Below are 12,687 nucleotides of genomic sequence, written 5' to 3' on the forward strand. Positions count from 1 at the left end.
ACGCTTTCTCCAAATCAATGAAAACCATATGAAGGTCCTTTTTATTTTCTCTAAATCTCCATTAACCGCCTAATCAAGAAGATAGCTTCCATAGTCGATCGTCCGGGCATGAAGCCAAACTGATTCTCTGACACCTTAGTCTCTTTTCTTAGTCAATTCCCTTAATTGAAACTTATAATACATCAATAGTCTGGAATAAGGAAAAGGCACATACGACATATTGAAATAATAGTTTTATAATTTAATCTATGTGTTCATGTAAAAGCCTTTGCAACCTTGGCATTTACAGTCTAATAAGGAGGAAAAATTAACTTTATTTCACGCAAAGAAGGAAGTAGGGTTTCTTACCCATATGCACATTGGAAAAAGAGTTTTAAGTATTCCAACCACTCATGCCAAGCCAACTATAGTATTTTGGATGTTAAAATTTTCCCTTGTACCTATTATTATCAGGACAACATATAATAACGGTTGAATAACATGTAAGGGTAGTTTAGGCATTACATGTAGTGTATGGGGCACTGTAGTCTTTGTACAGTGTTGCCTTATTTAGGGCCTATATATACATCATATACATGTGGAGCTCCCTAGTGGAGACTCTTCATCTCTCCGTTCCTCTTCTTCTTCCTCTCTTCTAACCCTAGCTCCACTTCTAACATGGTATTAGAGCTTTAGATGTAATCCTCAAAAAGGAAAGAAGAAAGAAGAAGAGTCTATCCATGTCTCTTCTCTCTCATTCCCATCTCTATCTCGTTGTTTTCCTTGAAACCCTCTCTCTATCTCGACGTATCTCCCTCTTTAATCATTGTGTTGTTGTCTCTCGCGCAAACCCTACACCATCGTCTATTTTCTATGTTGTTCTCTGTCCGTGCGATTACTCCACACGCTTTTCTAATCCCATGCTTTTCTCCATAATCTCACGCTTTTCTAATCGCAGTCCTTTTTTTCTCTCTCATCTCTTGCAATTACTCTTCTTCTTGTATTTCACTTCCCACCTTGCTATTAACATGTTGCGATTAACTCAGAACTTCTCCCCTTGCGATTAACTCTCCCCCTTGTGATTCCGTTATGCCTCTGCGATTAAATCCCCCCCTTGCGATTATATGTTATTGCGATTAAACAATCGCATGGAACACAAGAAAGCGTTTGATTGTCTTCATATTACTCTCTGTGTTCTTACGTTTATATAATCATCCAGCAATTACTCTCACCACCAGACGCCATAACCTCTCTCTCTCTTTCTTATGTTCCATGGCCTTTGTGCTACTCCTCACGGCGCATATCAAGTGTTTGATCAAATGTCTAAGAGAGGTGTTGAGCCTTGATTGTCTTCTTGTCGTTACAAGTTGAAGGCATTCAGCCTTCAACTTGAGGGAGAGTGTTGTCATGTCTGTCTTGGTGTTGTCATCATTGTTGTCTTTCCTTGAAGGGGAGTGTTGCCTTGTTTTCTTATCTTGTTATCTCCGGGCTCATGTAGTCTCGCCCGAGGGAAAGTATTGTTGGTGATTCTGTTGTTCGTCCTTCTTCATATTGTCTTCTCTTTGATGTACTTCACCATTCTTCAATTGTTTGGTTTCTTCTTCTTCGCATTGTTAGTTGGCTCTTGGCATTATCAGTTCTTCTTCGCATTGTTCTCTCCAAGCGACGGTGTCCCCGTTGACCTTGCCTCACCAGACGATGGTGTCCCCATCGTTGGTCGGTGTTCTCCTCAAGCGGCGATGTTCATGATGTTGAACTTGTCTCTAGATGATGGTTTCCCCATTGTTGGTTGGTTCTCTTCAAGCGACGGTTTTCCTGTCGACCTTATCTCCAGACAATGGTTTCTCCATCGTTGGTTGGTTATCTTCTTCTTCCTCATATGACGATGTTCATGCCGTCGACCTTGTCTCCAGACGATGGTTTCACAATCGTTGGTTGGTTCTCTCCAAGTGACAATTTCCCTGTTGATCTTGTCTCTGATGGTTTCTCCATCGTTGGTTATCTTCTTTTATTGGTGTTGTGCTGCTTAGCTGGTGTTCCAGCCAGTGCTACTTCGCCATTGTTCGCACGCACCTTTGGCAGTGTGCCCATTTTTGCTCGATAGATCGTTACCATTTCCCTGCCAAGGAGTCTCTGTTCGATCCTTCGTGGTTTGCAGATTTATTCGTCGGGCTCTCATTCATGGAGAGGCCCTGTTTTAATCGCTCTCACAGTAGTGCTGCTTCAGGTTGAGTTGTTTCGTTTTGGTGGCCGTTGATCTCGAAAATTGTACTCTCATGGTGGTCGTTGTCTTGTTTGTTATGTTTTTCATTATGTATTCACCATACCAGCTTAAGGAGGAGTGTTATACCAAGCTGGATGTTTGTATGAGATTATTGTACCTTTTTGTCATTTTTAGTTGTTTGTTGTAGTTTCTTTGTAGCAAGCTGGAGTTCTATAGTATATACACTCCAGCTTAAGGGGGAGTGTTGAATAACATGTAAAGGTAGTTTAGGCATTACATGTAGTGTAGGGGGTACTGTAGTCTCTGTACATTGTTGCCCTTTTTATGGCCTATATATACATCGTATACATGTGGACCTCCCTAGTGGAGACTCTCCATCTCTCCATTCATCTTCTTCTTCCTCTCTTCTAACCCTACCTCCACTTGTAACAATAACAACAATAACGTAGCAACTACTTTGTCAGGATAATATCAATTTGTGCTAAAAATTAGTTGATCATATCAGCTGACCATTCGGTTCCAATAACATCAGCATGAATACAATTTCCTTGACTAGCAACTTAGCAAAGTAATTTACATCAGGAATCAACTAAAATTCATAGCAAATCATTGTAATTGTCAAGGACCATATGCATAAGTTCCACTTTCAGTTGTGAATGCCAAACACAAGCACACATTTGCACGTGTACGCACACATACAAAGCATAGTTTCCCCAAAAAGGAAGCATTGTATAGGTAAGTAACAAGTATTGAATCTATTGGTTAAACAAGTTTACAATAATAATTTTTTATCGAATGATGATCTACAACAATAAACAAAAATGTGAAAAAAAAAAAAAGTCACACTAAAGAAAAAATGTTCTCCCTTCAGAATTGACAAAATAAATAGCAAGTGTTAACGCATTTCCTGGGCTAGTAACAGATTACCTTCACTTCCTCATCATAGCCAACCAAAGAAAGGGCCAGTTCTGCATTCCCATTGCCAACCTGCAAACAGATAAATGATTTTTAGACAAAACGCATTGGGGAAGCCTTGAAGGGGCTGAGCTTCTAGTTCAATGGGACAGTGCATTGTGTCACAAGTTCGCCATCCGCCCTCCGATCCGCGATCCGGGGTTGCACGATCCCAAACGTGGTTCACTAGCGACCCGGATCACAAAAAATGACGAACAGCGGCGACCCGCGCGAGAGAAAGAGAGAGATGCATATAAACTGAGAGAGAGATGGAGAGAGCTACAAATTTTATATATTTTGGGTTGAATTGGAGCTAGAGCTTTATTTTTGAAAAAAAATATGTAGGGCATACATGAGGTTTTTTTTATTAAATGGATGTAGTATGGACTATGGAAGGATGTTCATATATTCCAACGGGAGCTTTCTTTTTGAAAAAATGTATGACATACACGAGGTTTTTATATTTTGTGTATTAGATGTATGTGTACAATGGAATGACATTCTTCTAAAAATATATGAAATGATATATATATATATATATATATATATATATATATATATATATATATATATATATGAGGAAATGGTTTGTGTGCAGCTGCACAGATAAGCTATCTGTGCATGGCTGCACAAACCATGGGGGGGCCACATTTTTTGGGGGATCCAAAGCATTCATTTAGAAGGCCCTTCCATGGGTAGGGCGTGTACGAAAAATCAGCCCTTTAGGATCATCCTAACCCTACCATTTGTGGAGGGAAAAATGGGCAAAAACAACGTCTGTCCATTTTCCCCTCCAACTTTGATTGGGTTAGGATGATCCTATAGGGCTAATTTTTGGTGCACACCCTATCCATGGAAGGGCCCTCCAAATGAATACTTTGGATCCCCCAAAAAATGTGGCCCCCACCATGGTTTGTGCAGCCATGCACAGATAGCTTCTCTGTGCAGCTACACACAAACCGTTTCCTTTATATATACCCTATCGTACCGCGTACCGGGCTACCATCGTACCCCATACCCGTACCACGTACCGGAACGAACCGCGTTCCAGGTAACATTGGTCACAACCATGGTTTTAAATTTCGGTCGAAATCCAAAATTTCGGAAATTTCTCGAAATCTGAAATTTCGGATTTCCCAAACTTATGAAATTCCTGCCTAAATTTCGAGAAATTGAATTTTATTTTTTTTAAATATAGTATTATTCCGAAATTTCGGAAATAATAAAATAATACTTTTTCTTTTTTGGTTTACCAAATTGGCCTAAACCGAAATTTATATCCATGGTCACAACTGTGACGCCATGGGTTTAATAGCAGCTTACCTACCAATTAGAAAAAAAAACTTCCATGGTAGAACAGAAAGTCAATGTTGAGTGCAAAACTAACCAATCTAACAGCAGCCTCTTGAACCCTTCCAGGAACTGTATGGGATTGAATTTTGTTCAGAGGAATAATTGTTACTCTTCTGCGAAGATCACCATTTTGGAGCAACTGTTTTCCCGTATTTTCTGTGTCTACAACAACATTAAATAGCTTGCCTCCAGCAGCAACCTGCATGATGAATTGAAGGTAGAATCACATTAATTTGATGTTAAATTACTTTGATGTTAAAATTTAACTTGTGAGGATGATGAGTAACAAATTCCAGCTTAAAAGCAGCAAAACATTATGCAAATTTAACCTCCAATGCAGTCATTGTGGAGCTATCCTTCACTTTAATGAGCTTTGCAACCACCCCCTTAACCTTAGACTTGTCGAAATTCTGCACAGGATCACGATATGTAAACTGAACGTTCGCCAACTGTCCTGAGAGAATTCGAATTTCATCCCTCAACTTCTGTACCAGCTCTAATTCAGCCGATCGATCCTGAGAAAGAGTTCACAAAATGTTGTAACCAGCAAACCCTAATCAACATGTAAAATACAACAAGCCAACTTTATCAAAATGCTGATAAAAGTTGACGGTATATGGTTTATTTTCCACTAAGGTTTTGAAGATACATGCAGGATGATTTATAAGATAAGAACACCACGTAATTAATGTGCCACATTTTTATTCCACTTGCTCAAATGAATAAAAAACATATGATAACATAAATATCAATGTGCTAAGTGCTAACCTTTTGCAAAGCTTCCATCTGTCCTTCTTTATAAGCAACAGACTCCAGTGCCACTTTAACATCCTCCACATCTTTCTTTTTCGCTCTCAGCTCATTCTCAAAGGCAACAGCCTCTCCGTGCTTTGAAACCAACTGTTCCTTGTTTTCCTTCAGCTCTCTCTCAAAGTGCTTTATTTTTGTTGTCAACTGTTTCAATTCTGTGTCAGCATTCCCAACAGCAGCTTTGCAATCACGTAATTGATCTGCAAGGCATTTCTCCTCATTCCCGCTGCTCTTTCCAGCTAGCACACCCTACGAGAGCAAGCACTACACCACTTCAATATGGATCTCCACAGTGCATATAAATGGAACTATCAACATATCTATTGTAATCATGATTTGAATTTCAGGCCGAAATTTCGGATTTCGGCCAGAGCCGACATCAAAAGTACATGAATCCAAAATTTCAACGAAATTTCGCCAAAATTTTATTTCCACCGAAATTGCTGAAATTTCAGTTGAAATTACCAAAATTTTGGTCAAAATTACCAAAAGTTTAGCCAAAAATTCCACCGAAATCTTGTAAAATACCAAAATTGTTTTCCGAAATTTTACATGATTTCGGTCAAAATCGAAAAATTTCGGTTTCAGTTGTGGCCGAAACCAACACCGAAAGTGACATTTAAAACCTTGATTGGAACAAAAACCCAACAAATGTCAATTTGTATACCTGATATTCTTTTTCATACTCTTCCAAACTCTTAGAAAGATCTTGTACTTTTTTTTTCAAATCAGCTGCTCCATCTTCAGCTTTCTTAACAGCATCGTCCTTCTCCCCTATGGATTTTTTTATGTCTTCGATACTTTTAACAATCTGCAAAAAAAATTATTAATTTAACACCCACAATGCCGTAAACTATATGCGTACAAATTACAGATCCTATCTAGACGAAAATCAATGCCACAAATAGATAAAAAAAAGGAAACACGATAAAATAACATCAATATAATAAAGTTACTGAACCATAGTTACCTTTTCAGCAGCATTCTTGTCAGCCTTTAGAGATTCCTCTTGATTACGTAGTACAGATGTTTCTTTCACAAGATCACAAGAAAGGGCATCGACCTTTTCCGACAAAGCTTTTATCTCCCCACCCAATTCTGCTTCTTTCTCAGCTGTCAAGGTCGTTATTTTTGTCTCCATTTCCTGTATTTCTACCCGTAGTCTCTCTGTACTATCATCAAGTTCAGCAATGTTGGCCTTTATTTGTCCCACTTCATTGACTGCACTATCTCTTATCTTCTCTGCCTGAACAAATTCATAGGCTATACAGAACCTTCTAAGCCGATCTAATTCTGTACTACCATTAGCCCACTTCATGTATTGGACCCTTTCTTTCCTAAGCTTCTCTAAGGCGGGAAGTATTTCCTGGTCGAGAAGTTTATCAATCTCTTCAACCTTGCTCTGCTTCTTCTCAAGCGTCTTTAAAGCTGCCTCCTTTTTTGTTTCATACATTCTAGTCCCTGCAGCCTCTTCAAGCATGGACAATATTTCAGGGGGCTTCATGTTCAAAACCTTCGTTATTCGCCCTTGCATTATGAGAAAATGCGGGTTGTTCACATTAAGCTGCACCGAATGGAAAAGAGTTTGAACTCGAGATGGCTGGGCCAGATGGCCATTGATGAGATACTTGTTCCTTCCACCAACCACAATCTACAAAGAGAATAAATGTTACTCAGCACTGTATAAATGCAATACTGCATTGATGAAGTATAATTGATTAAATAACGCCAACTCTAACATTTTAAGCTTTTGGAATAATTAGTTGTTTAACATGGTATCGGAGTCCATTTCAAAACCAAAAAAAAACATAGTATCAAAGCTATTAGCTCACGGCAGGTCCTGGGTCAAAACCGAACAACTCCTTGATATTAAAATACACATGTGCGGTTAAACAAAAAAAACAATAAATACACATTTAAAATGGTCAAATCAAGGGTCATTTCAGTCCCCTTTTTATTTTCCAAACGGAATCCCATTTTCAAAGTGTTCTCCAAGGATTAAATAACACCAACTCTAACAGCTTAAGCTTCTAGAGTAATTGGTTATTTCACATGGTATAAGAGCTATTGTCTCACAGCAAGTCTTGGGTTCATAACCCAACAACTCCTTGATATTAAAAATCCAAGTGTACGGTCAACCCAAAAAAAAAGATGAGCCATGTGTGACGGGGAGTGATGAATTATAAATGATTAAAAAACACCAACTCTGTCAGCTTAAGCTTTTGGAGTAATCGATTGTTTAACATGATATCAGAGCTATTGCCTCACAGTAGGTCCTGGGTTCAGAACCGAACAACTCCTTAAACATTAAAAATCCATGTGTACGGTCAACCTAACAGAGAGAGAGGGAGAGAGATGAAGTATGAATGACTAAATAACACCAACTCTAACAGCTTAAGCTTTTGAAGTAATCAGTTATGTCACATGCATTAAAGCTATATCAAACAAAGACCAAGAACTCGAAATACCTGTCGTGTTACTGTAATCTCTTGACAATCTTCAAACCCTATAGGGCTCCGACTCCGATCAGCATTATTAAACACAACTGATACCGTAGCCTTAGTTACTCCCGCTTGCCCTTGCTTGTAAACCAGCTCCTGAAGATTCGAAGCGCGAACCTGCTGCAGATTTGTAATCCCCAAAACAAAGCATATTGAATCGAGTATGTTCGATTTTCCCGATCCGTTTAACCCCGTAATCGCATTGAAGAACGGGTCGAATCCCGGAACCACAGTTCTCGTCGCATAGGATTTGAACCCCTCTAAACAGATCTCTTTGATATGCATTTTTTTCTTCCTTAATCTTTTGAAACCCTAGAATAGGAGAGAGAGAAAATCCAATTCTTTAGGATGCTGAAGAAGAAAATTGGGTTAAATGGGAAGGGGTTTCGGAGTTTGAAACCCTAGAAATTGATACGTAGAGAGAAGGAGATGGAAACCCTAGAAATGGGAGTTGCAGGTTTTGAGATTTAACTTTTGGGATATAGGTGTTTGAAAAAAAAAGAGGAAATGGGGCGGGAAGTTTTTCGGTTTTGGTTTGGGAGATTATATTTTCACCCCTCTGCAGTACGCATTCGGGCCCCTGGTAACGTGAACAGTAGGCAACTTTAACGCTTATTGATGTCAAAATCACGTTATCAGGGGGGTGAATACGTACTACAGGGGGGTGAAAATTAGGGGTGTTTATTCGGTTTAACCGAACCGAATTACGCTAAAATGAGTAACCGAATTTAATTCGGTTAGGTTATTATTTTCAAAACCGAAACCATAACCGATATTTTATGTAACTGGACCGAACCGAACCGAAACAGAATTTTTAAATCGGTTCTATGGTTATTTCAGTTATAACCGAATGAATTGAGGAAGAAATAACAAATCAGAAGTGCAGACCTTATTTCAATGGGGAAAAAAACAGAACCCTAAAATCAATGGAAAAAGAGCAAAAGACACAAAACTATATTTCAGCTTTCAGATTTTCAACAGGGAAAAAAGCATGCAGCCCTAAAAGTCTTCTGAGTTCTAAAATCAACTTGAAGTCGAACCCTATTTCAATGGAAGAAAAATCAAAGTAGAAATCACCTCTAAGTTTTGATTCTTCTCGGTTCCGACCAGATTTGAAGCCACCAAGCCGGAGATTAGAAAGACAAGAAAAAAAACCCGTCGGGCGTCGGGCGTTGATGTTGGGACCCAAATGCCAAGCAAAACCTGGTAGTCTCCTGACTTCTGTTGCAGCCAGACACTGATGGAAGACCTAATAAATCAGGGGGCTACAATCATTCCATCATGGTGTGGCTAATGGAACCAAATTTGTGTTCATCGGTCAGAGATGCAAAGAACAAATAATCAATGGTTTGAGAAAATTATTTATTACACTTTGCCAAGCAGTTAGAACTTATAACATCATGGTGGGCCTTGCGGCGATATGCAAAAACTTTTGCTTTTTTTTGGGAGGGAAATGGTGAGCTTTTATTACTAAGAACAGCCTTGACCAAGGCAGTCGAGGAGGCAAAATATATCATATGCAAAGGACGGGCGCGAAGGTGCTTTCTGCAGAGGAGGCTAGCAAATTCCTTATCGTACACTTGCAAATATAAATAGCTTCCTTTTTATACATCTAATTTCTTATATGGTAACGCACATTTAGGAAAAGTTGGTAGACATTGTTGGGGCCCAGGTACAACTCACCCTTAAAAGCTAATTTGTTGATCGGTAATGACAGATAAAAAAAGTTTGTAGCTTTGCTAGTTTGTTGTGTGAAAGTTAAGAGAAAAATGACAGATTCTTTTCCTTTTTTTTATCGGTAATTACAGATAAAAAAAATGTCAGATTCTTTTTCTTGTGACAAGTGACAACTCACTACCACCATTAGCTATATTACATTCTTTTACTCTTTGCAACTTTAGTCTATCACTAGTGACCATGGTTTAAAATTTCGATTTCGGTACCGGTTTCGAACTTCCGAAAAACTGAAATTTCAACCGAAATTTGGTACTCAAGTTTGAAATTCCGGACAGAAATTTCAACCAGAATCCTGTAATTTCAGCCAAAATTTTGTTACACTTTTTTTTAATTTTTTAAAAAGGCATTTTTCTCGAAATTTCGGACCTAAATTACCGAAATTTCGGAATGGGATCCACTTCATAAGGATGACCCAAACCCTTTGGGGCTATTTGGATATGCGGATTTTAGAATCCGGGATTTCTTCAAAATTGTAGATGAGAGACAAGAGAAGAAGCGGACCAGCCGTCGTTTTCTGATTTCTTGCCCTTCTTTCCATCGACAAGAACACATCAGATCATCTCATGTTTCCAAGTTTTAAAAATCTCAGGACGCGAGAGAGATTTCTAACAACTGAATTTCTTATTTAAAATCCAAGAAACGTTGTCAGGATAGCATACAAAAGCTTGATTATGAACCTCTTTTACACTGTTTTCAAACTAATACTTGGATTCTAAACTCCGCGTATCCAAACAGATTCTGTTGGGCAACAATGTAATTCAGTTGTAATGCATAGATCACCTCCATAGGATGGTCCAAACCGTTCATATATGTTGGGCCACTTAAGAGGTGGTGTTCTGATTCCTACAAATTTGGAATGAGGATTCCGATTCCGTCTCCTTCCAGTCTTTAAGGAGATCCCGTGCATAAGGTAAAAGGCTAAAAAAACCAAATTTGCTAAGCAATTCCGCAGAAATCCATTTCGAGGCTCACTTTTGGAAGAGACAACAACCACATCCGATGAATTACAAGAATAAGACAAAATCTGCTAAAAAAATGAATGCGTGGCTGTTTTCACCTGCAAAAGTGGGCGGATTAAGGGCTAGGATCATTTTGATCATTTTACCCTGCGATCAAAGGATCTGATCATCTAAATTAGACAAAAGCTAGATCCAATATTTATCTTTCAGGAAGAACGCTAAAAGTAATTTCCTTTTAGCATTTTCCCATGGAATATATCTTATCCCGGACAATCTATCCTGTTACCAAACGGCCTCCACCGGACAAAAACAGTTATTAGCGTAGCTCCTAAAACCCTCTCTCTCTCTCTCTCTCTTTCCAAAACCCTAAACTCCCTCTAAAACCCTAAAACTCCGTCTAAAACCCTAAAAAACTCGGTCTATAACCGTAAAACTGCGTCAAAAACCCTAAAAACTCCATCCAAAACCCTAAGTCTTCCAAAAACCATGCCTTTATCCCTCCTCCGCGAGCCTTCTAGATCACTATCAAAGCTTCTCTGTAACCTCTCCTTCATCCGATCCATGGGCGGAGGCCCTCGAACTTTCCCAGGTGGCCTTAACAAATGGCAATGGAAACGCCTCCACGAGAAAAAAGCCAAAGAGAAAGAGAACAAGCTTCTGCATCAAGAAAAACAGATCTACGAAGCTCGAATCCGATCCCAAATCCGCACCAAACTCGCCCCAAAATCCGATCCCCCATCTTACCAATCATCACATGAGTCGAAGAACGCCTCGAATTTTGCTCCTATGTCCGCGAAAAATCACATCAAAGCCCTAGCCGATCGGTTTATGAAGGAAGGAGCTGAAGATCTATGGAATCATGATGACGGGCCCTTGAAATCTCCCGCTCCACAATCTCCTTCAAAAATCAACGATCGCCATGATCGAATTCCCTGTCGTCATCAATGGCCGAGATCGCAATCTCCTCCTATTGATTTGAGAAAGATTGTTTCCAATAGGCATAATGTAGTGGATAATCAAAATCGTAGGCATTTTTCGGTTGAAGCACGGAGGAGCCCTAGGTCGAGATTTCGATCTAGTGCGAACTCCTCGAGTGATGATGATGATGATGGTGATGAATTTGGGGATTCTCGTGTTAAATCAGGAGGGAATTCTAGATGGCCAAGGTTTAGTATTGATGAAGGGGAAGGAGAGGAGGAAGAATTGAGTTCAAGAGGTAAGAGGGTGAAGAAGATGATGAGTAGTGCTGCTTTGGGGAATTATGATACAAAGGAGAAGAGACGGCCTCTTAAGCGTGTTGATGAAGAACATGATCTTTCAGAGCATGTTCGGTCGATTCGAGATGAGTTCAAGATGAGGAGTTTGATTGGGAATGCCGAGAGACGGAATGAAGAGGAGGAGGAATCACTCTTAAGTCAGAAGAGGTATAGAGTAACATCTCTATAGAATAATGCAATTCAGTATGTACATGAATGCTTGTATGATTGCCATGTTACAAATAATGGTGACTATAAATTGGATCCATACTTACGTCAAAAAAGAAAGAAAGAAAAAAAACTAGATCCACACTCAGTCCACAGTAAAACTACATTGATGAAGGCATTGTAGACTTCATAAAGTGTATTTTTTATGGATAATGTCAATCCAATTGAATTTCACCACCGGTCATTTCCAAAAAAATTCATTTTTTGATTGATCCTAATTGTGCAATTGATGGCTTGAAAATTGACAGTTAACAGTAAATATGGGCAAGACACCAAATTTAATCCGTGAAGATTTATTGATCAGATGATTATCCAATTAGTACAGTTTTTAGCTATGGCAAACCGTGGTGAGGCAATTTGGACTGTTACTATTAGCTATACATGATGTGTCGTGGATGGTAGGCAATGTTGCTTCAGTTGTCTTGAAACCACTATATGCATGTGTATTTGTATGCTTGTCATGTTATTAGTCTTGCGAATGAGAGTTAAATGCATATGATGCTTATCTGCTAGGAACAAACTTCAAAATAATTTGGGAAATGATACTTAAATGTGTTCTTGTTTGATCATTTCCCATGGATGAGGTTGTAAATGAACTTGGAATTTGGAATTTCATTTTAGACAAATTAGGCCTTGTTTGTTTGGATTTTAGCCCTATTCGTTTTGAATTTTCAATATGCATTATA

At 39.0% G+C, this 12,687-nt stretch overlaps 2 protein-coding genes across 6 annotated transcripts in view; one reads left to right on the plus strand and one right to left on the minus strand.

The window, feature by feature from the left end:
* LOC143857729 (structural maintenance of chromosomes protein 2-1-like) overlaps positions 1-8,406 on the minus strand; it is a 66,666-nt gene extending 58,260 nt beyond the window's left edge. For 3 of the 4 annotated variants that reach the window (XR_013238742.1, XR_013238741.1, XM_077368187.1), the window contains exons 1-7: positions 7,789-8,406; positions 6,291-6,971; positions 5,988-6,131; positions 5,279-5,569; positions 4,840-5,025; positions 4,545-4,709; positions 3,131-3,190 (exon numbers count right to left, since the gene is read on the minus strand). Coding sequence is in view for 2 of the 4 variants with exons in the window: in XM_077368187.1 (XP_077224302.1) it covers positions 3,131-3,190; positions 4,545-4,709; positions 4,840-5,025; positions 5,279-5,569; positions 5,988-6,131; positions 6,291-6,971; positions 7,789-8,106 (1,845 nt within the window). In the remaining 2 variants the exon portion in view is untranslated. The remainder of the gene's footprint in view (positions 1-3,130; positions 3,191-4,544; positions 4,710-4,839; positions 5,026-5,278; positions 5,570-5,987; positions 6,132-6,290; positions 6,972-7,788) is intronic. The other variant, XM_077368188.1, reaches the window with a different exon arrangement.
* Positions 8,407-10,817: 2,411 nt separating this feature from the next.
* The window catches only part of LOC143858047 (putative DEAD-box ATP-dependent RNA helicase 48), a 33,746-nt gene continuing 31,876 nt past the window's right edge, over positions 10,818-12,687 (plus strand). For both annotated transcript variants that reach the window (XR_013238848.1, XM_077368639.1), the window contains exon 1: positions 10,818-11,941. Coding sequence is in view for 1 of the 2 variants with exons in the window: in XM_077368639.1 (XP_077224754.1) it covers positions 11,004-11,941 (938 nt within the window). In the remaining variant the exon portion in view is untranslated. The remainder of the gene's footprint in view (positions 11,942-12,687) is intronic.

Source organism: Tasmannia lanceolata, unplaced genomic scaffold (genome assembly GCF_043159265.1).
Source record: "Tasmannia lanceolata isolate RefF3 unplaced genomic scaffold, GAP_Taslan_0.1 ptg000025l, whole genome shotgun sequence".
Classification (NCBI taxonomy): domain Eukaryota; kingdom Viridiplantae; phylum Streptophyta; class Magnoliopsida; order Canellales; family Winteraceae; genus Tasmannia; species Tasmannia lanceolata.